Raw genomic sequence first — 23,728 nt, forward strand, 5'->3', positions numbered from 1 at the left:
TTCGAATTTCAAACTAAGATCTAGCAATAAGATATGATACAAACATTAGTAGAATGTTAGAATACTTAAATTCACACGATTATAAGAATAATGTAATTGTAATTTTGATTTATGATCTAAAAATATAGTTACGTAAAATATCCTCTAATAAAGGATATTTTAAAAAAGGATACCAGCACCACGGTCTTGATTGCTTCTTCTTTTTGCGTCCCATATTCTCTTATCAACTTTTACCAATTAAAAATTAATAAAAATATGCCACTAAATGTTTTACGCCCACGTAGTAAGAATTCAACTCGCAAAGTAACTGCAGTGCACACACACGACGTAAAAATCGACGATGTAAAATGGCGACTGCATCTTTTCCGTATTTGACGGAAGGAACTATAACCAATAGTATTACTTAAAAATAACTAGTTTATACGACTAAATTTTCCCTAACGATATTCTAGGTGAACATACTTGAACAGAGAGGAAATTTTCTTTCTGGCTTGAATAAGAACAATCACGAGCATACTATAGTACTAAACTATTTATGTTCCTCATTAAATAGACACGAAAAATCATTGTTAATAAGCAAAAGCTTTTTCTTTGTACAATTTAAAACCGTTTTATGTAAACACATTATGATCTGAAAAAACACTATATTTGCATTCAAAAATAAATTTTTTCCTCATTTAAAATATTACTTATTTACAATTTTTAAACATGTAATTTGTCAAAACAATTATTTAAGTAGAACTTAATCCATACTATTTTATAATAATCATTTCATAATATTTCAATTTCTTTTAAGTAGGTTTTGATATTGTTGTCCTGTTTATTCCATCAAGTATGTTATATATGTTATAATATATATGTATATGCATAAAATTATATACAAATATTTATGAAGATATACAAACTACATACATATATACAAATCAATGTTTCATATAGTAACATGAACACATTCTACATAAATGCGGATAATATATGTATTTATAATTATTAATTTAATATCGTGAAAAGCAAAATAATCCTAAAACGACAAATTAAACAAATGAAAAAATAAGTATATATATCAATCTAAAAAATATTAATATAGATGTTATCATCTATAATCACATTTTATGTTTATGTCAAAATAAAGAATAAAATCTGATAATTTTACAATGACGATCATTTTAACATAGTTTCAATATGTTAAAAATATAAATATAGAAGTATTTTATAAACAATAAGAGACCTCCGTTAGCTGCAAATCCTTTGTTTCAATGGAAGATCACTTTCTGAATCACTGGATTCATTAGTAGTACCAGGTTCATCATCTGAAGAAGAATAATCCTTTTGTTTTACTTCTACATTCTCTTGGGTTCTCTTAGGCTATAAAATAATAAATTTCATTAATTGTGTTGGTAAATTCAATCAATATATATGATTGAGGAAAAACTAAATTTAATTGATACCTTTGGCCAATTTTTAGCAGGCCTTTTTGTAGTATTAGTTTTTGGAACATATTTGTCAGCAACTCCTTCGACACGCCTAATATCAAAATCTTGATCTACTTTAGTTACAGTTTGCAATCTTTGTTCTTCTGATGTTACATATAAATCATCTGGTTGATGATAACTGTTATGCGTTTCATATGCTCTTTTACTGCAAAATAGAGCAGCGCATACTGTACATTTTATTAAATCTTCTGGAACAGCTTCTCTTTCTTCCTATTAATTATAAAGGTAAAATGTTAAACATAATGCACCTGTAACAAAATTTGCTTATTTAATATTTATTTATATTGCTTTACTTGAGTATGAGCTCTTTCCAAATGTCGCTGCAAATTGAATTTTATAATATATTCAGCACCACACAAATGACAGTAATATACGCTGAGAGCATCATTCATTGAATTTACTTTGATTTTATTGCTAGGAGGTGGTGTTGCTATTGGTTGAAATAAATGTACCATCCTATAAATTAAATTATTAGATACAATTAAAAATTATTTAAAAATAAAAATCATAAAAAATATTATAGAAAAGATTTACAACCTTTTATGTATAGAACGATAATGATAATCTAAAGCTTTTTCATTATAAAACAATACATCGCATTCTTCACATTTCTTATGTTGTTCTTTTCTCTCACTTTCAGATGAATCATGTGATGCTTGATGATTATCCCTGTGTGTCTAATAAAAAATGAGTAGTTTATAAAATTAAAGAAGAAACATATATTATGTTTCTATTTCTATTTCTATTTCTATAGAAACATACTTTTAGAGGAAATTGCATCCCACAATAATGACAATAAAATTTTGTTGGAGAATTAGGATGGACTTTAAATCTATGTCGTATTGTTGCACTAATTGAATCAAATGCTTGACCACATACATCACATTGGGTATCATCGTTTTTGCTTCTTTTGACGGGTTTACCACGAGTATCTATTTCTTTGTTGGCATGTTTCCTATGTACACAGTATATTCACATGTAATTAAATTTTTTATTTCTAAAACATCATTTCAATAACAAACTCAATAAAACTTGTTTTAATTTTGTTTTCTTCTTTTTTTAGCAATGAGTTATTAGGAAATCTATGAACAAAACAAAGTTTGACATATTATATCAAAATTATATACTAGAATTTAGGGAAACTGAACAATTTCTCTTCCTCTTCTACATGCATGTATAAATTTATCTTATAATAATGCACTATTAAAAAAAATCTTTCTCTTATGAATATAAAATTTCAATTGTTAGTAATAAAATCATAATAGCTAACATATAGTTAAACAAAATATATAAATCCAATATATAGCCAATATTTAAAATACTTAATAAATCATTTTTTATAATAAAAAAAGATTTAAGGAGCTTCACATTCTTTGATAATACTGTTTCTGTTAATTTTCTAACTTGCTAACATTCGTTTTGCAATACAACTAACAAAATGATATGAAGGAGTAAATGTGTCATAAACTAATGTGTGAAATATATTTAACTTCTATTTAATGGAATAAAATATAGAATATAGTAATATTTCATGTATTACATTTTGCTTATATATTTATTTGATCATAAAATACAAGATAATCTTTAAATGAAATAAATATTTATGAATTTTATCGGCCTAAAACTATTAAAATCTGCAAAAACGAAAATGCAAAATTTAAAGTTAAATATATCATTTTAAAGTAAATGTAATTTTAAATATTATTATAATAAAATTGTTCTAAACTTAAATATTATTTTAATCTTCAGATGATGAAAACGGAAGTGAATATAAAATATAATTAACAAAATAAAATATATTTTTCATATAAAATATATTGTTGACTCATCTTACATTATTAGTTATTAAGTAATAACTATGCTAAATTTTAAATAATGTAACAATTATTTAAAACATTTTCCAAATATTTACTATTAATCCAATTAAAATTTTATTTACACAAAGGGCAAATTATATATATTTATACAATGTTTCTCCGAAAAATGTTACTTTTTAGTAAATGTATGAATAATCTAATAGAATCCATCACAGTTAGTAAAAATTTGTTTAATTCTATGTTGTATATAATTATTTGTAATTACATCATTGTAACTTGTGTTATTATTATAATTATTATCATAATAGAAACACCTTTATACCGAAAGCAAAAAAGAAAACGCAAGCAATTGGAAAAATAGCGCGAACAATACTCTATCGGTAATATAGCTGAATATTATCATTAACGTATTTAAAAATATTTTTATTTATTATAATGTTTTTATTTCGGAATGTGCATTGGAATAGGATGGAAAAATAGGTTGTACGTATAAAAATATCTTTCTTTTATGAAATTGCTTGCTTGGTTATGAACATATCAAATAGAATAGTTTCTTTTAGTACCTAAAATGCTCCTGCAAAGCTTCCTTGGATTCTAATTTTGAGTCACACAAAACGCAATTGTATTGGCCTTTAGCACTCATTTAGGCGCGAATTCTTATTTCAAAAAGACATTAGAAATTACCGGACGTCTTTGCGCCAGGTAGTATAACATATAAGTTCTTCACGTTTTAGTATTCTATCGTAATAGGTATATTCAATTGATCACGATCCGTAACAATGTAATCTTCGTTTTTTTTTTTTTTTTTAAAACATTATCGTTTCCCAATATATACGGCGTTCATTCGTGTTTGAATGTAAAAAATTTTATAGAACTCACGTCCGCGTAGAAAAATCAATTTTCGGCCATTTTATTGGATTGAAAGTCGCGCCACCTATCGTATACTACTCAAAAAGATACAAAACGATCTGTTTCTTTGAAAGAATGTTAACATATAGTAATTTAAAATTGAATAGCAGTAAATTATAAGAATATATAATTATAAAGGTCACGAAATTTTGATAAATAATTAATATAATTATTAATATAATATAATTTTACACAATTCAATTCCATATAAAATATATGTATTTTTCTTATTTTAGAATACATATGAACCGTATATTCGTATTTTAATACACTTATCTCTTATAGAGATTTATATTCATATATCCGTATAATTTCTTTTCTCTAATACATTACAGAAAAACTAATGTTTATATATAAATATTTACTACTTTTCTGAATCATTACATGAAACAGAAATAAACTAGCAAGTAAACTTAAAAATATGAATATAACGTAATTGTCTGTCGTGTTGCGCAGTGTATGTGCATCACAATTATGTTACACATAAGAAACTAAAATTGGCTTTGGACAAGTTATAAATTTTTAATACTATTACCTTTGCATCGTTTAATTACTTTAAAAAAAAGTGACATTAACTGAACACACAGTGCGGAATCTACGGCATTATATTAAATTATAAGTCTACTGAATATTTAATATTAATTGTAAAATTTGATCTCATATAATGTATTAAATAGAAGTTATTACTTCATTGTAATTCCTGGTACAATGTAGGTGATGATTGCCCATCTGTTACGCCCTGAGCTGCTAGTTCAGCTAATGTTCTTTCGAGGTAACTTTTATCAGGGTAACCATGACCAGTTGTTGATGGTCCCAGTTCAGTCTTATGATGAATTTCATTCCATGTTACTACATCTTCTCTTCCAGTAGTTATCGATCGTCCGATTGTAAATATAAGTTTTCGTTCAAATGCAATTTGTAGCAATCTTAAAACTCTACGACCTAAATTATTATCTGGAAGGTAACATATACGTGGAAAGCCTACAGCATAATAAGCTTGACCAGGATTGGGATGTTCATTTCCTTGAATTCCTGATGGAATGCTGAAATTGAGCATTTATTTAAATGAAATATTTATTTCTCAAATATATTGGGTGATCTGTAATTGCTGGACGAAATCCCTAATCTACTTACTCATAGGTTATCTGAATTGTATTTGTATTTGGAAAACCAGGCAGTGCTCGGAGTATTCTTGTCCAATTCATAGTTCCAGGAGGTTGATTTCCTCTTTTTTCACCATAAATTAAACGACAAACAGGGCACTGTATATACATAGGAGGTTGTTGACAACTAAGCATTGCATTCAAACATGCTAAATGTAATCTATGTTTACAGCGAGTTAACTCTACTGTTAGTGGCTCTGGCATACCCAGACAGACAGGACAAGAGTCGCAATTATCACTTTCTACTACTTTCACATATTGGGAAATAACATCAGATTCAGTGTCTACACCTGAACAAAGTAAATTCATGTAATATGTTATATAAAACTATGAGAAAGTATGATAAGGGTAAAAGTAAATTAAAGGAAGTATGATAAATTACTCAAAATGGCATCTTTGAAAGCATCATCACTTCCTACACTGCTGTCCAATAAATCTATTGGATTTTCATGACTCAAATATGTAGAAACTGTATCAACGCTTGGCCTTCGTCCACTTTTTGTACTACTAGAATCTACATCCAATGCACTATCCCAAGTTTTTCTTTTTTGTCCAGATTCGATACTTGTAATTGAATTATTATTTTCTATTCCATGTTTATTACTAAATATATTAAAATTACTCAAAATAACACGAGCTATGTTTGATGGACCGGTATCTCCACTTTTGCTCTAATAACATATGTAGAATTATCATCATATAATGATAATATAATATCATATTTATAATATTAGTAACAAGTGCTCTTTTTTACCTTTTTATTATTCTTTTTTGTATTTCCAGTAGATGACTTTTTATGTGTGATTTTTGTAGTTAAATTTTTAACAATTGCAGATGTTGCTTTTATTTCAGAAATAGCTTGTAATTCTTCTAGAGCTACTTTGACTAAAGGATAAGGTGCTTGCTGAATACGTCGTATCGATCTTACATATCCAGTGCAACAACGAACTTGAGTCAAATTACAAAAATTTATGATATAAGGAAAACCTAAATAAGTCTTAGATACATCAATAGTTTTATCACCCTAAAATAAAAAATTAATAAAATTTTTATAATTATGATTAATTTATAACTTTTATTTTTCTTCATAATGTTCTTACTTACTCTTGCCCATGCTTCTTCTATCAAACATTGCACTTCCATATCATATGTATGCCAATCATCTGTGTCACCAGCCCACTCCCATTTAGCACCTTTACCAGCTGGAGAACTTGGAAGATAAAATTTTCTTCTAATATTATGCGTTTCATTCCCATCCTCACTACATTGTGTTTTAGTTTTTAAATTTATATAATACCTATTTAAAGCAATAGAAATATATTTTTTTTTGTATATAAATAAATGTTTTTTTCTGTATATAAATAAAGGTAAAAGTTTATTATATGTATTATATTATATACTAAAATTATATTTATATATAATATAATAATATTATATATTATTTATGTTACCATTATCAATTATCAGTATCCTGAAATATAAAACTAAATGAAATTATATTTCTTTTATGCTTTATACTTTTTGTTTTTTATAATCTTTTCCTGAAACAATCTTTGACGTAAACATGTTTTATTTATATTTGTAGAAAAATGAGAAAGTTTTCAAGCGGACTTAGATATATCAGAATCTTTGGTTACATATATTAAATACAAACCTATCCAAACTAGGATCTGCATCATTCAGGAAAACCCGAGTTAATTTTTTACAATGTGCTCTCTCAAGATGTTGCGACACCGCAGGACTATAAGGTCTCCAACGTCCGTGACGATTTTCCCACTCCCACACAACAACAGCATGACCATGTTCTTGCGCCTGGGCGTTCATTTTCTTAAAAATTTACTTAAGAATTTCACATGCACGCGCAACACATATTTGCGCAGTCAAAACGTGAAAACATTTTCAATTTTTTTGCATTCAGCCTAATTTATCTCACTACACAAACACACGCGTCAACGTATGTGTACATACAAATAAATTCATGTATATCACACCATTCATATTGTAATCTAAATTACAATATCAAAATATACAAATGAACTTTAATAATGAATTTAATAATGAATAACGATTTATCTACTGAATGAATTATATCAAATAAATTCTATTCCTTACTTCATATTATCTTGTTTGTAATAAATTAACGATTAATGAATAACGAATATAAGACGAATAACTTCACCTGAAGTACGCGCAATTTTAAGCATCGAATAATCGCAATATCGATGATCGACTTTGAATAATCGTATTTAAAAATTCTTGTTACTTAAATTTACGTAAATGTTATAAAATTTGGTTTAGGATACTTTGAATCATATATCTCACTATTTTTAATTAAAGTCATCATAATAGTTTGAAACATTTATACATATATATATATATATACATATGATATAATTATTTGTTTTCTGTTTTATTATTTATTGTCTCATTTATCTTTAATAATATCTTATAATAATACTTTATTAACTATTATACAATATTACTTTTATAAATCTAGCAAAAATTTTTATTGTTAACATTTATATAGTCTCCATAAAAATCTATATCTACTTGCATATATATGTATTATGTGTATTCATGATGTCAAATGAATGTTTGGTCAGAGCATCGTGTGTATACAATTATATCGTTTATGATTTATAAAAACTGTGATTTTTTATGAAGAAGACATTAATTTCAAATCAATACAATCGAGAGTAACACATAAACTTGTATATAATAAATAAATCATATTTCTTTGTATTATTATTGTGTAAAGGTTGTTCAAAGCATGATTAAATTATTTTCGTAAATGCAACTTACAACTTGCTGTAATAAACTTTAAACGAACTATGAAAATACTGAGAAATTAATTATTCGTATTACGAAAGATTAATAACTTGAGAAAGATATGCATATGTGTTAATGGATATGTTTGTTCTCTGAAGTAACGTGTAGGTTAGCTTTTGCAGTTTTTCAAGAAATTTCTAATTTCAACGAACATTCCAAGAATATGGATGTAGAAAAAGTTGCTGTATTTGCCAGTGTAGGATTCGCAATAGCCATTGCAGCATTTGTTATATGGGGTCCATCTCCTAAACCTCGAAAAAAAGGTATAGTGCGAAATATATTTAATTTCTTACAATTGTCCAGGAGAAAGATATTATATGTTATAATTTATGTATCCTTTTAGGAACAGTTATTGGAATCAATAATTTAGGATACACTTGCTTCTTGAATTCTCTTTTGCAAGCTTTGGCGGCTTGCCCAATTTTTATTGGATGGTTAAAGAAACAATATGAAGCAAATGGGAAAGTTAATTTCATTTCGACTTCATTATCTGTTTTTGAAAGTATGTTGTTAATTTTAACAAAATGTCCTTAATTTTATTAATTCTTTACTATAAAAATAATGACTGATATTTTATTAAGAAATAAATTATAGTAAGAATTTTTAATTCATTAAATTTAATTTACTAAACTTAAAGATTTATTCATTCAAATACTATAAATAATATATATGTTATTATGGAATGTATATTATAAATTTTTTTTTGGATTAGAAATCAATGGATATACGGAAGATTTATATGGTGATGTAACACCAATTGAAATAATTTCTTCACTTGGTAGTCAATGGAAATTTGCACCTGGTCATCAGGATGTACATGAGCTATTTCATGTAGTTCTCAGTGCATTACAAGCAGAAATTCAACACGGAAATAGGGTATGCTTACAAACTAAAAGTTATCAAACTAAAGTTATATTGAATTGTTAAAAATACATTATTGTTTGGTATACTACATAATATATTAAGTAGTTTGAGAAAACTTTCAAATTTATATGACATATTTTTAAATCTTTAAAGTAAAAAGACTAAATAACAAGTTAAATATATCTACAACAAATGATTTCAGAAAGGTTGTTTGTCTGATGCTTTACCACAAAGTACAATAATGATAACAGATACAAAGAAATTGGGTGATCCTTTATCATTTAGAAGTGTATCTTGTAATGATATTGTATCAGCTAACAAAAGTCCTAACATTCCAAATGGTTTTGATAGAAATTGCAACAGTCATGTAATATCTTCGACGACGTCCATATCAAGTATTCCTATGGCATATAATAAGCCAGGTATAATCCTTGCTAGGTCTTCAGAACTACTTTCAAAAAATGTTGGAGTTGAGGAAAATAAAGAATCTCTTAAACCGTGGAACTCCTTATGTGCTATGTCATTTTCTATTGCTCCACCAATATCGATAGTAGTACATCCATTTTCTGGCTTATTAACTAGTCAATTACAATGCAGTTGCTGTAAATGGAAGGTTAGTCTTTTATTTTAATTAGAATTTTACTTTACTTTAATACAACATATTTAATTATAAAAAAATAAATAAGAATATCTTTTGTAGTCTGCAGTACATTATGACAAACTTGAAACAATTTCTTTACCTTTGCCTCCTTTGGGTCCACATATTAAATCATATCACACATTGGAAGAATTATTAACGCGTTTTGTAACCAGTGAAATTGTTCAAGACGTTTCATGTGACGGATGCGGAATGCGTTGTTTAGCTACTAAAACCTTAACTCTAGGCAAACTCCCTAAATGTTTATGTTTACATATATCAAGAACCACATGGAGCTCTTCAGGAATACCAATTAAGAGAGATGATCCAGTCAAATTTCCTGAAGTACTAACTTTAGATCCTTATACTTTTATAGAAACAAAAAAGCGAAATGCACGGGTATGATATACAATATAATGTATCAAATATATATGTTTGCTAGTCACAAATTTAATATGAAATATGAATTGATAGGGCGATCCTGAAGCAACAATGTTACTTACTAATCGAACAACGCTACAAGATAAACATAAGTATCAATTGCGTGCGATTGTAGAACATCGCGGACCTGTTGATTCTGGGCATTTTGTTTGTTATAGACGAGGAAATAAAGCCAATCAGTGGTTGTATACTTCGGATAATGTAGTTGAGAGCATATCCTTGATTGAAGTTTTATGTGCCACACCATATCTTCTCTTTTACGAGCGTATTAATAGCATATAAGGATAGTTAGTAATCAATTTTAGTAACCGCAGGAAGTTTAGGAATGATGACTCAATATATTGAAATGATGTAATGATCATAATGGAATTTAAGAGACTGAATGTGTCTAATAATAGCTTTTATGTTCCTATTGCAAAACAGTTTAAATTACTTCAAATTATTCGTTAAACAAAGAGAACAAATATTTATATTTATGTGAATTTTTTATTTAATAGATTTCACATTTTCTGTATCACTTTATTTTCGTACAATGGTACATAAAAAACAAAAATAAAAAATATTTTTTTTGCTTATAATTTTGACATTATGATTTTCTAACTGAATGAAATAGTGCAAAATTTGAAACAAATTTTTAAAAATTATACCTACTTAATAATTTATGTGCAACAAAACAAAATAGTCGACATTTAAGGGAAGCATCATAGAATATTGTGTATGTAGAATACTATAGTTATAGTTTGTAGAGGATTGCATTACTTGCTTGGTAAATTGCATTGTAATAGTGAAACAAAATCAAATTGTGCCAAATTAATCAATCGTTTTTATATATAAACTTAAACTATTATTTTATACATCTGGAGTTTGAAAGTTTAATTCTGGATATGTACTTTAAATGAAATACATTTTCGTGCAATGAAAAAGTAATAAGTTGAGATTTTCAATAACTTGTATCATAATTTTCATACCCTTGTATCATTTAACTCAACCCTTTGTAATATACCTAACTCTAATATGTAGTTTTCTACATCTAATCTAGTTTTTATAATAATTAAATTACAATGTTACGTTAATGCTTGTTTATTAATAATATTCTTTATTTCTCCATCTGAAGCACAAATGTTTTGGAGAACCCATTCTGGAACAGGCGTACAACTGCCCATGGAGATTTTAAATTAATACCTGTACCTTGTAGCCATTCTGAATCCACAAGATTAAATAAAAAAATTACAATAATATCCACCACAGTGAGTGATTATATTTATTTTATTTTAAATTTATTTTAAAATATAAACTTTTATTATATGGTTGAAGATAAAGCAATAAAAGATACTAAATCTTAAATATTCAGATTTCAATTTTATAAGAAAATAGAAAAAATAGTCTTGCAAAATTGAAATTCAAATAGCTTTCAAACTAATCGTTTTCTCTAAAGATTTAAAAACGCATTGATCGATGTATAAATAAAAATATGTAGTTCAATTTTTAAAATTGCAGATAATTCTGAAATTTTTCAAATGCCCTTAGATCCAGAGCAACTACTGTACCATGTAGTGCACCATTACTATTTTAAAAATATTTTAACTTTGCCTAATAAAATTTGCATATAGAAAAATTCTATACATATATGTATATAAATAATTATATAGTACTTTGTACGATAAGTATATACATGAATTTTCGATTCGCTATAATACGAATAAAGATGAAATGCTAAAGAGTTGAATGGAGTTAAATAAGTATGAAGAGAATCGATCTGTTATGTATTGCTGAAGTATGGCGTTATGACATATTGACACAGCGGCGTGCAACATGAGCACGCTCTCGGTCGTAGATACAGGTGTGCAAACTTTCGTGGTAGGGTAAGACTCTTTGTGACCTGGTAATGTTGATCGATTTGTCCGCAGCAAGGCGCTCCAATCGAGAAGTTAGAATTTGTTGTGTAACGCCATTATGTAAATATAGTCCGGGTCTAGTTGCCTCTGTCTGTTTCTCTCTCTCCTTAGTGCATGTATAACTTTACACTGAGCAAATTGAAAAAGACTTTATATGCCAGCGCCGTTGATGTATTACGAAAAAATAGCGCGAAGTTAAAAAAGTCGAATGTATATAGACTAAAATAATAGTGTTAGTGAAATAAATATACAAGTTTAATATGAAAAAATACGAATATATAAAGTAATGATTAATGAAGTTCACAAAAAGGGAAAGGTGAATTTAAAATATTTGCAAACATTTTTGTCGTTTGTTTTATTCTTATGGATAAAGAAGATATAGGTATGTATTTCTTACATTTCAAGAGAAGCATTAAATTAAATTAAATTCAGTCATATATTATTAAAATAGATTTATTAGTTTTTTTATAATTCACAATATATTACTATATGAAGAATAGAAATATGTAGAATAGAATTCATATATTTTACGTACAATTGAACAGGATCAATACAATGTTATTATAATATATGAAGTACAATGTAGAATTAAATATAGCAATGTAGAATATTTTATGTACAATGAAACAGAATTAATACATTACTGATGTGAGCAATTAATTTACATGTAGTTTGCAGGCAAATTAAGAAAATAGTAATATTTATATCAATATATATAAATAAATAATAATATATATGTAATGAAATAATAAAATTTATATATACATAGCTAACCTTAATTTTGATACAATTTTATTTGCACTCTTCTCTTAGGAATCGACATAGTTCTAAGTCAGCTGTAGTTACTATTGTTTCTGTTTCTCTACATGCAGTTGAACAATTGTAATGAAGCATATTCATGCATGGAAAGATAATAGCATGCAGAATCGGGTAAAAGTTTTTCTTGTTTTAGGTCTTTCACTATATCCTTTAAAAACTCTACTTGCTTTCAAGTATCCAACTCATTGTTTTAATGTCTTATTTTCTTTTGTTGTTGAGAGTAGTTTTCTTTTGAGATTGGTTAAACTCTTTTTTGTATGTTGTGGAGTGTTCTTATTGTTATGGGCATGGAAAATTATCTCATACGTAGTTTTGGATTGTTACTTCTTCCTTGGATGTGTACTCTTTGGTATATTATATGGGAACCAATACTTATCAACTGCAATAAGAAATAATGTTCGATATTATATATAAAGATTTTAATCCTTAAACATTAACATTTTATATTACATAGTTATGCTCAGTTGGATTACTCATTAATATCTCCCATAAAACTCTGTTTTTCACAATAGTGTTCACAAAAGTAAATAGTATATTTGAAACTTCTTTCAACTTACGTATTTCCTTGATATTTATAGGGGAGTCATTGCATTTTATAGCAAAATATTCAGGTTAGGGAATTTTTTCTATTGTTGAAGATGACGCAGAAACATGTTCATTATTATCTGAAAAGAATCACGTTTCATATTATTGTGGTAGATTGCAAAACTGTTTTTAGGGAAATGAGCAGAACACATAAAACTGCTATTGCTCAGTTTCTATCCTTCCTATTAGTCTCTGGAGACTTATTAGTTTGACCCACTACTTATAATGGTAATCACGATGCTTTATCTCATGGAAATCTAGACATAATTATATGCAAATTAAAACAAAAAATATCAAGGCTATCGTAAATTGAATAAAGGTTGTGTACCTGTTCAATGTTGCATTTGCTTAATTGTTGCTCAAATTATTATAAATTACATATTTACCCCTAGTTAGAACTAAACAGTAAACTTTCACTTGTATAAAATACTCGTACAATCTTTAGAGAATACAGAACAATACATTTTATATAAAACTTATTTCACACTGATATATCGCATGTTCGTTAGTGAGTGACAACTTGACAAGTAATAAAATAGTGAGCGCTGCGCACTGGTAAACTTTTGTAATGTTCTGACAATCTTTTCTAGTTCTCTCTGTTTCTCTACTCGTCTCTAATAGTGAGAATTGATATCAGTGGGAAAGGGGAATAAAATACACCGGTTAACCTATGGTGGCGCTATGTACCAAAGTCCAATATAGCCATGATCAACGTGACACCATGTTCGGCGTATGAGAATTCGTGTGAAGATTCGCTCGCGTATTCATAGAATATATATCAGTGCATGCGAGAGATACGAACATGTCCAGCATGTCACTTGCTTTTGCTCTTGCTAGCTTAAGTTTATCACTTTTGGCGTACAGTGTTTAGTATGATTGAAGAGTAAATGGTGTGTAACGGTATGTTGCTACGTTTTTACTAAGATGCAAGATGTTAATATTCTAAAATAATGTTGATATAAACTTTGTTATGGTATTAGTATATAATGCTATATTAGTATACTTTGTAATAGTACGTATACATGTTTGTATGTGGAATAAATTTGACCGAGTATAAATTTATAGGTTATACTTGCACCTGCAACCTTTTGTAAATACCCGTTCTTTTGAAATTTATTACTTCATATTTTACTTTTTGTAACGTAAATGCAGAGATGCCTCATTTTGTAAGCACTAAAGACGAAATTGTAAGTATAACTAAATAATAATATTATAAACTTTTACAGTTTAATAATATTATATTTTGATCTTTTGGCAGGTGCAAAATATGGAGGATATCGCTTCTGATTTTGCTTGCCTTAAAATATCTGCTTTGCAAAAAGCTTCTCGTATATCAGGTGAAGTGGATAAAATTACAATTGGTCCCGATTCAATAGTGAATGAAAGTGAAAGTGAAAGATCAGAAAATATAGAAAATGAACGGAATTCTTGTAATATTACAGTTCCACAAAAATCTGTCTGCCCACAGCATAAAATTTATATGCAAAGTGGTATTACCTTCTCAGTTAAAAAGATTCTCTTAGAAAGTGAATATCAAAGGAAAGAAGAAGTTCAGGTAATATAGATACATTTTTATTTTTATTTTACTTTCAAAGAAATATAACTTCTATATAATATAATTTGCATGCAACATGTAACTTAATCAATAGATATTATTTTGTTTCATTTAATTATTTAGAAGTTTATTTCTCTCATCAATTTCGATCATTTCTGAATATGTTGTCAGGAGCATGACTGTGAACAACTTTTTTCTATGTATATAACCACCGCTTGGCTCTAGTTTCTAACCTACATATTTGAAAAAAAACTGTTGGTACCACTATAATGAATTCTGCCTACAACTGTGTATCCATAACAGCGTATGCGTTAGTTTGGTTGCCGGTCGCCTTATGACAGTGGCCGGATACAACCTAACTTAGGGCTAACTCTTACCTTTTGTTTATAATATACAGGGTGTTTTATGTAAGTGGAAACGCTAGAATATATCACGAGAGATTAAAGATGTAACAAAAGTTATTTGGTTCAAATGGATATCATATCCCTTTGCGGACGGAGCGGTTCTAAGTCAACCGTACCGTGGGACAGAGCTATCACTGGATAGTCATCTAAAATTGTCAGCGCACATTCCTGCTTAGACGCGATTTTCGTTCATAGCATTCCAAGATGTCAAATTCTAAACATATGTATGTACACAGATTCTCCACAGGATAAATAAATTGACACACATATGAGTTTTTTATATGTACGCATATATGAGATATATGAGTTTCTCGACCATAGCGACGCGTTTACGTGGGACACATATATGAGTTTTGGCTCTATCAATTGGTTTCCTCAAACTCATATATAAGTTTCTCGGCCAAATTGATGGTTTACGCAGAACGCGTATATGTGGTGGTAGTTCGCGAAGGGATATGATGCAAATTATATTTGGCATTTTCATCTTTGTAAATAGGACTATATATTTTTTAATGTATTAATCAATCCATCGCCGCATTTTTTGTAAAAAAGTATTAACCTATTAATGAAGAATTATTGGTTAAGCAGATATTTTGACTTCAATTTATCAAATTTAACATATGAAAGACAAAGGAAGACGCGAAGCAGTATTCTTATGTTTACATTCTCATTGTCTTTCATATGGTAAATTGATACGTTTTATCGTTATACAGGGTGGTTGATAATTGATGGTACAAGCGGAAAGGGGGTGATTCTACGCGAAAAAAGAAGTCGAAAATATAGAATAAAAATTTTTCGTTTGAGGCTTTGTTTTCGAGAAAATCGACTTTGAATTTTCGCTCGGTACGCGTGCGGTACGTTATAACGGATCTCACTGTAGATCGTTGTCTCGATGGAAAAATTAAAAAAAATAAAAAAATAATTTTTATTCTATATTTTCGACTTCTTTTTTCGCGTAGAATCACCCCCTTTCCGCTTGTACCACCAGTTACCAACCACCCTGTATATGCAGGATTCATTGTCTTTTTGTTTTTTGCGAACATCTGGGAAACTAAGTCCGAGCGGTGATTACAGGTATAGGAAAAAGTTGTTCAGAATCATGCCTCCGACAACATATTCAAAAATCATCAAAATCAGTGAACAGAGCAAACTTCTAAATAATTACCTTTGTTACCTATGGAATTTTTGAAAAGCAACATTTTGTAAATGAATATTATAGACAATTATGTGAGTAATTATTCTTTTTCAACTGTGCAAAAGTTATACAAAATATACTTAATGAAAAAGTTGTGCTATGGAAACAAAAAATATATGGAATGTATATAACAGATGAGGACAAACTTTAGAGGCATATAGTACTCATCAAAACAAACAAAACGGTTTTAATAAACATGAATCCAAAAATCATCAATTTCTGAGTGGTTTTTTTAATAAGACATTATCTTTACAGCATATGTTTAATATGCCTTATGTTCAATTTAATATACACTCAGGCATGTTTTCTCATAGAAGCATATCACACATTGAGAGATCTCTGGCATTTAACTTATCTCTTAGCAACAGTTTTCAATTTGTTGTATCAACTCATTTAACAAAGCAACTGGTTTACTATACACTATACTTTTATACACTTGCATAAGTGTATAAATATCTTGCAACTTTGAAACTAATTGTTTTTGAACTTATGTTTATCAAGACCAGTTTTGATGAATACTACATGCTTCCAAAGTTTGTCCACAACTTTTATATACACATCTGTTAATAGTCAAAATAATGATGTTTGATGAAAATTGAAAATTTTTGCTAGTCAAATAAAATTTTTAAAAATTAATCTATGAAAAGATATATATGTATAAAGTAGTAATATAAATTGTTCCATAAATAACAAATGTATAAAACCATAAAAAATGTGATTTCTTTTAGAAAAAAATTGCATGTCATTGGCAACATATGAAAGAAAATGGGAAAGTTATACAGAAACGTATGGCAATGTCACGTTCACATATGGCTAAAGAACGTGAACGCAAAAATAAGGAGAACTATGCATATATACTAGCAGAAGAAAGAATGGCAGAACAGGAAGAAATACGTAAAAGACATGAACGACAGAAAGAAGTTGAAGAATACAGAAAAGAAATGAAAGAGAAAGAAGAATTGACCAAAGAAATAATGATTTTAAGAAATATATACAACCAAAAAAATAATGATTTTAAGAAATATGCAATGGAACATTGCAATTGTATGGAGCATTGTAAAGACAAAAATTCTTTTGCCATAATATTATCTTCTTATGATACAAAATTAGAAGAGTTGCACCTCCAATTGAAGTTTATAGATGAAAAAATTAAGGTAAAAAGTAAAACAATAAAACTTTATTAAATACAGTATACGAAAAATACAAAAATACATATGTATATGTATTTTATTCATAGATAGGTGAAATAACACCCGCCGATTTGAATATTATGGTAAAACTGGTTCAACAAATTGATGAAATGTTAAGTATATTTAAATCAGAAATAGGTAAGTTTTGTACTATATATCATGTCTTTTCTTGTTAGATTTTGTGCAAACACACAGTTCTTTATTGTTTTATATTATGTGTTTTATATATTGTTTTTTATATACCTTAGATAAAATAAATGTTCGGTGTGAGGTAAATTCAACTGGAGCAGAAAATACAGTACATTCTCATACAACACCATTGTCAGATTCACAACAGGCGTTTAGCAACAGTCAAGCAGTTCACGAGCCAGTTATTTCAGAACAAACAAGTACTGATAATGAAGTACAAAAATATGAAGACGAAGAAAAAAGGGGAAATGTGCAAACAGAGAACATGATTTCTACAAATATTTCACAAGAAACATCTCTAATTGTTAATGTAGAACGAAATGTATCAACGACCGAATCAGATAAAGGTAAAATAGGTTTGTGCCATAATTGTAATTTATGTTCTTAATAAATTAGTGATAAATACATACCATTTCATTTACAGATCATTTGTATAAATATGTCGATAAAGAATTGTTAGAAATATATGTGAATAATAAAAAATTTTTAGAAAATTATGTAAAAATATTTGATGAGTTTTTACAATCTCCAAGTATGAAAAAATTTAGATTTGAATGTCAAAAAGCAATAAATATACCTGTAAATGCAATATCTGGCATTAGTCAACAACATCTGACGGATAAATATGAAAGATTACATATTCTGCTTATGGGGAAATCTTGGCCAAATGTTAATGAACATCCACATGGGGCAGATTTTTGTAAAAATATTCTAGCTAAAAAATTAGTTGTATGTAATTTCATATAAATCTTATATTTGTACCAAGTATTTTAAATTGTAACAGATTTCATATATAATCCATTTTAATAGAATCAAGGTGAGACGCTTGTTTCAAGTAAACCAAAGATGGCATTTCCCATCGCAGCTATAATCGTAGCTCTTTGGAGCGATCATTCCGATTTCGGAGATTTGCTTTTATCACATTTTTACAATGTTTGTCCGTTTACGGTTCCTATCTTTATGCCAAGGATGGTAGGACAATCGGATGATGATTATTATAAATTAATGGGTTATAAATATGCTGAAGATGGCACAATTGAAAAGCATGATAAATTTTTGAAAAGAATGTCCGGTTTAATGAGACTGTATGCTTCTATTACTATCACGACTCAAAGGAAAGGAACTGCTAAAACTAATCCACATGGACTCCAAAATGCATGGCGATGGTTGGCTGCTATTTTAAATTTTGGTAATATAGACATCTAGAAAGTTACAGAAAATTGTATTGGAGTCTCAGTAATATTTTGTAATTTTGTTTCAGAACCGCGAAAGGAAATATCAGATCTTTGTGCAACTTTCTTATTGGATATGCTTGAAGTTGCTGGAAATACATTATGGATTGCTTATCCAAAACAATTCCATAAGTTGTTAATTTTATTGTCGGAAGAATATTATCCACGCATGAAAAATGTAGGATCTATCGGCAGTGGTCCATTGGTACGGCTTGAAGAATTTTTGAGAAATAGCTTAGCAAAAGGTTCTATATCTCCTCCTGATGGTCAACTTCCTCCAAATTTTTGGTGATGATAATACCACTGAATCAATTTCTTTAATTTCTAATTATAAATTTCTGACTGTTATCGATACTCGTAAAACATTATCGGATATTGCAAGAATTTTCTCGTGCAAAAATATTTTAAAGTAATTTGTACATATGAAAGATCATTATTTGAATGTCATATTTATTAAACTTTCAATGTGTGAGGAAAGAATGCAAAAAAATGTAAAAATAATAAGTGATGTATGTATAATTATGCATATGCCTATAAATAATACAATACGAATAACATAATCTTAGTAGTATGGTACACTTGTAACTACAGATTTTACACCGTCGAGGTTGTATAATTTTTCAGAATTTGTGGCAAATCTAGTAATCCCAAAAGGAGCGAATCTATCTATCCATTCTCTGTCTTGATTTATGTTTAGTAAGTAAGTTGTAATTTTTCTTTTGAGGACGTCTACAAATATAATGAAAAGTAAAAATCATAATTCATTGCATAAAAGAATTATAGCATGAATGAAATACGTCCTATACATTTTTACGCCTAAAACTTTTATACCTGAAAGTGTTTTCTTTATCATGATGCGATAAGGTGGTAAAGGTCCTAAACTTGTTAAAATATAAAGTGAACTGATTCCTGGTAATGTGTTTTTGTGGCACTTAATAACAGGAGATTCTAAAATTCCAACTTCTGCTTGTTTTCCTGCAACCATTTGTAAAGCAGCAATCTGTGTATCAGCATCTGAAAATTGAATTTATAATTCGTTTAATCATTTTTATAGTATACTGAAAATAAAAAGCATGCTCTTAATGTAATGTACGAACCAAGCGTGTTGCCGAAAAAAGCTGGGCTTTCACCTTTCGTGTATAAGTAATTAAATAACAAGGCTGTTACTCCACTATTTTTCTTTCGATCTGGGAGAGAACATCTATGACCGCGAAGATCTGTAATATCCTATAAAAATCTTTCTCACATCAATATACTTATACTTTTATTTAGTTGTAACTACAATTGTATATTTGAATTTGATATTTACTTGTACGTGTAGCGCGTGGTCTGTAGCTACAACAACATCAGCATAAATGCACGATGAATTGTCTTTATTAAGATGATGTTCGAAACAGAAACTCACAGGTAGAAGTTCACCATCTTCCCAGTCTGCACTTGCTGATAAGATAGCTGAAAAATATGAATTTACTCTATTATTTAATTAATTACAACTTATCAGTTTTTACATGCATTCCATACGTATTTATGTAGGTAGAATGATAGGAAAGAAAAGAATTAACGAAAAAGTCGTTATACACTATTACATATAAAAATTAGATTGAGATAATAATAATAACATACCAATATCCACAACTTCTTTTGCAACTGGTCTGTCACTTCTGGATTCATACAACAGTACTACAGGTTTTTCGGTAGCAACTTCGATTGCTTCTACAAGCACTTCGAATAAGCCAATTGGTAGCGAAGGTACAAGATGCGTTGTTAAAACAAGTGAACGTTCACTCAATAGCGGACTAGAAAGCGGAGGACATTTTCGAGGAACAGCAACATTCGAGGCTTTTTGAAAATCCTGAAAATACGTTAACAGTATTTGGTTACTTAAATGACTTAGTACGTATAAGATCTGTATATTATAAAAATATTACGAAAATATTGACAAATATGATAAACACAAATCTATATAAAGGCTTAAATTTAGATTGTCTTTTACCATTCAAAAGAAAACGTCGCAATTATTAGTAAAATGATAAGTAATTATTATGATGCATTATATATGAAACTTACAAATTTATCGGCAATGGGAATCATTTTGTATTCTGGAACATTGGTTTGATGTAAAGTAATATCACTAAAACTTTTTGACTCTTTGTCCTCTGTTTTAAGTTTTTCTACTTTAAATTCAATATTTTTTAATTCTGCGATTGTAGGCTTCATTTGCTGGTATTCTGATTTTGAAACTTCTGATCTTTTAATTTCTATTTGCATTTTTTCTTGTTTTTCACTTTCTTTCAAATTTTTTTGTTTTGTTTCGATTTCGTAACTGTCATTCATAATTTGACAATTTTCAAGAGAAAAGGTTGCGATATTTATTGATTTTTTCCTATTTATCGAAGTATCTTTTGATTCCAAATGAACTTCACTCTGAAATAAGCTATCCTTCGATGTTTTTGTCATAGAAAACATTTTGTCGTATGATTTTATATTTTAATCTGGCAACAGGAAATTTTTAAAAATGATTAAAGCTACAAAATACAAAATAAACAAAAATAATATGAATTAAGAAATAAGGTGAAATAAAGTACAGAAATGACAAAATAATGAGAATTTAGCGTAACTCACAGCAACGTTGACTTCGATGAAACTTTCAGTATATATATATTTTTATTACAGGCTCAAATAAAAAAGTTGTAAAAGGCGACTTTTACTATTTTCTTTGCGATTTTAACCAATTATAATTTTTTAAAAATTGTTTTTATATGTCATTTAATAAACTAATTCACCTAATTTCTAAAAAAACTCAAATCGTGTAGCCCAATTTTAAAAAAGTTATTCTGTCTTAAGAACAGATGATTTTCAATGTGACCGATTCATGTATATTTTATGATAACGCATAATTTAAAAAAGAAGTATACGTATATTGTCAGCAATATGAATCAAATATAAAACAAAGTTAGAAAAACATAGTGGATGTTATAAATATAATAAATATAACAATAAATCGTGATAAATAAATATGTATTAATGCTTCTTTAATAACGATCACGTAGGGGAAAATTTATAAAATATGTACATAAATTTGATAAGGTTCCTGAAGAAAAATTGCCAACAAATTATTAATACATGCCATATAAAATAATGTTTACAATTAAGAAGTCCATTTTTTGTTTTACTGTACTGTAATTAAATTGTACGGTTTCGAATTGAAACATGTTTCGATTACATGGAATCTTATCGGTATTAGTTTCTTTTCTTAATTATGATACAAAATAAGGCGGTGAAATTCCATGGTACTTGTTTTTATATAATTCGTCAGAAGAACACATTTGTATATTTCCCTTATGAGCAATAATTATAATGATATTAGATTTGTAAATAGTGTACACATGAAGCTTTTTTGAATTACCATAAATATTTCTTCTATAATTTTAAACGAGAACTAAAACGAAATAGGAAAAATAAAATAATCCAATTATAAAATACATATATATACACATATAATTTAATATAATATAATAATTAATTAATTATATGTATACATATAATAATTTACAACGAAAGAAGTTTAAAAAAATCTCGGATAATAAAATTTGTATGTATTTTTACATAAAGTATCACCTCCTGCTTGCTTATATTATACGTATAATACAACACATGATATATTGAAACAGTGTTTGTCAACATTGTATCTGATATTTTCATACATTTCAAAATTATAAGTGGCGAACCATATACAGTGATAAACAGAAGTATTAGCACAGACGAGATAAAACTCTATGTAAATCTCTAAAGCATAATTTTTATCAAATTCTTTTGAAAAATATAATTTTTGGTCTAAAGTTTAAATATATATATATATATGTATTACACCTCGTTATTGTTAAGCAACTGTATGATAGAAATAAATAATGTCTGTTGTTACAGAAGATTAGTTACTTTTAAGGTTTCAATTACTGTAAAATTGGCACGAAAATTGATTCTAGAATCGTATTGAAAATAATTTCGTGGAAAATGAAACGTTATACGAATAAACTCCAGTCTATATTAATATCTTTTATTTTCTTTTATATAGAATTACTGTCCCTCCGATTGTATCATAAAAATACACATCGATGGTCATGCGCGTATTAATCTCGACAAGGTTCAATAATTCGATTCAATATAGTAGGTACTGATCAAATTTTTTTGTATTTCGATAGAAAATTACTTATACGGTATATAAATATATATATGTACTAATTGAAACTTACTCTCGTTTGCGCTACTATTAAATCAGTTAAATGGAATACACTGTATCGAGAGAATAGTTCAAGACGAAAACTGTGAAATGTTCACAGTGATGACAGAATAATGAGAATGTTACTTACATACTTGGAATGGTTTATGTTCATGCGACGAGTGTCGAGAGACGTCATGTATTCGTAGATAATCTTCAGTCGATTGCCGCGTGATGGCTGCGTGTTCCAAAGAAATGATGCCATTTTAGTGCAGGTTCCAGCGATACCGATGGG

General features: G+C 28.1%; 6 protein-coding genes and 1 long non-coding RNA gene across 15 annotated transcripts in view; 2 read left to right on the forward strand and 5 right to left on the reverse strand.

The window, feature by feature from the left end:
- The window catches only part of LOC126865578 (BUB3-interacting and GLEBS motif-containing protein ZNF207), a 42,183-nt gene extending 41,791 nt beyond the window's left edge, over window positions 1-392 (reverse strand). For 2 of the 4 annotated variants that reach the window (XM_050618282.1, XM_050618281.1), the window contains exon 1: window positions 174-388. In XM_050618282.1, coding sequence (XP_050474239.1) covers window positions 174-214 — 41 coding nt within the window. In that variant the 5' untranslated portion in view covers window positions 215-388. Of the gene's footprint in view, window positions 1-173 lie in introns of all 4 variants that reach the window. The other 2 variants (XM_050618284.1, XM_050618283.1) reach the window with 1 other exon arrangement.
- Window positions 393-796: 404 nt separating this feature from the next.
- LOC126865581 (zinc finger protein 549-like) lies at window positions 797-4,290 on the reverse strand. Of its 2 annotated transcripts, none has more exons than XM_050618293.1 (6): window positions 3,874-4,290; window positions 2,256-2,448; window positions 2,031-2,170; window positions 1,787-1,949; window positions 1,449-1,703; window positions 797-1,365 (listed from the first exon to the last, which is right to left on the reverse strand). In XM_050618293.1, the coding sequence occupies exons 1-6, from the start codon at window positions 3,951-3,953 to the stop codon at window positions 1,234-1,236; spliced, it is 963 nt and encodes a 320-aa protein (XP_050474250.1). In that variant the 5' UTR covers window positions 3,954-4,290; the 3' UTR covers window positions 797-1,233. The 2 variants fall into 2 exon arrangements, with proteins under 2 accessions (XP_050474250.1, XP_050474251.1); XM_050618294.1 differs by lacking the exon at window positions 3,874-4,290 and adding an exon at window positions 2,862-2,945.
- Window positions 4,291-4,420: 130 nt separating this feature from the next.
- On the reverse strand, window positions 4,421-7,574 carry LOC126865572 (protein deltex). The gene is made up of 6 exons (XM_050618268.1): window positions 7,037-7,574; window positions 6,487-6,679; window positions 6,137-6,406; window positions 5,765-6,053; window positions 5,354-5,672; window positions 4,421-5,262 (listed from the first exon to the last, which is right to left on the reverse strand). Exons 1-6 carry the CDS (start codon window positions 7,204-7,206, stop codon window positions 4,908-4,910), a joined length of 1,596 nt encoding a protein of 531 aa, XP_050474225.1. The 5' UTR covers window positions 7,207-7,574; the 3' UTR covers window positions 4,421-4,907.
- A 370-nt stretch (window positions 7,575-7,944) lies between these two features.
- Window positions 7,945-11,103, forward strand: LOC126865577 (ubiquitin carboxyl-terminal hydrolase 30 homolog). Its single transcript, XM_050618280.1, has 6 exons — window positions 7,945-8,474; window positions 8,555-8,713; window positions 8,924-9,087; window positions 9,278-9,688; window positions 9,776-10,111; window positions 10,187-11,103. Exons 1-6 carry the CDS (start codon window positions 8,375-8,377, stop codon window positions 10,433-10,435), a joined length of 1,419 nt encoding a protein of 472 aa, XP_050474237.1. The 5' UTR covers window positions 7,945-8,374; the 3' UTR covers window positions 10,436-11,103.
- A 1,683-nt stretch (window positions 11,104-12,786) lies between these two features.
- On the reverse strand, window positions 12,787-13,960 carry LOC126865584 (uncharacterized). The gene is made up of 3 exons (XR_007689592.1): window positions 13,781-13,960; window positions 13,425-13,709; window positions 12,787-13,246 (listed from the first exon to the last, which is right to left on the reverse strand). It is a non-coding gene; the product is annotated as an uncharacterized LOC126865584 (long non-coding RNA).
- Window positions 13,961-14,160: 200 nt separating this feature from the next.
- On the forward strand, window positions 14,161-19,739 carry LOC126865570 (mRNA export factor GLE1). 2 transcript variants are annotated; one of them, XM_050618265.1, is made up of 9 exons: window positions 14,161-14,352; window positions 14,518-14,639; window positions 14,711-15,007; window positions 17,335-17,760; window positions 17,844-17,934; window positions 18,045-18,332; window positions 18,410-18,714; window positions 18,796-19,174; window positions 19,247-19,739. In XM_050618265.1, the coding sequence occupies exons 2-9, from the start codon at window positions 14,607-14,609 to the stop codon at window positions 19,507-19,509; spliced, it is 2,082 nt and encodes a 693-aa protein (XP_050474222.1). In that variant the 5' UTR covers window positions 14,161-14,352; window positions 14,518-14,606; the 3' UTR covers window positions 19,510-19,739. The 2 variants fall into 2 exon arrangements, with proteins under 2 accessions (XP_050474222.1, XP_050474223.1); XM_050618266.1 differs by lacking the exons at window positions 14,161-14,352; window positions 14,518-14,639 and adding an exon at window positions 16,486-16,638 and having other exon boundaries at window positions 14,862-15,007.
- LOC126865580 (uncharacterized) lies at window positions 19,716-23,728 on the reverse strand. Of its 4 annotated transcripts, none has more exons than XM_050618291.1 (7): window positions 23,585-23,728; window positions 21,285-21,709; window positions 20,841-21,069; window positions 20,527-20,669; window positions 20,315-20,444; window positions 20,049-20,231; window positions 19,716-19,946 (listed from the first exon to the last, which is right to left on the reverse strand). In XM_050618291.1, exons 2-7 carry the CDS (start codon window positions 21,681-21,683, stop codon window positions 19,780-19,782), a joined length of 1,251 nt encoding a protein of 416 aa, XP_050474248.1. In that variant the 5' UTR covers window positions 21,684-21,709; window positions 23,585-23,728; the 3' UTR covers window positions 19,716-19,779. The 4 variants fall into 4 exon arrangements, with proteins under 4 accessions (XP_050474248.1, XP_050474249.1, XP_050474247.1 ...); XM_050618292.1 differs by having other exon boundaries at window positions 23,589-23,715; XM_050618290.1 differs by having other exon boundaries at window positions 23,468-23,609.

Source organism: Bombus huntii, chromosome 5, assembly GCF_024542735.1.
Source record: "Bombus huntii isolate Logan2020A chromosome 5, iyBomHunt1.1, whole genome shotgun sequence".
NCBI lineage: Eukaryota > Metazoa > Arthropoda > Insecta > Hymenoptera > Apidae > Bombus > Bombus huntii.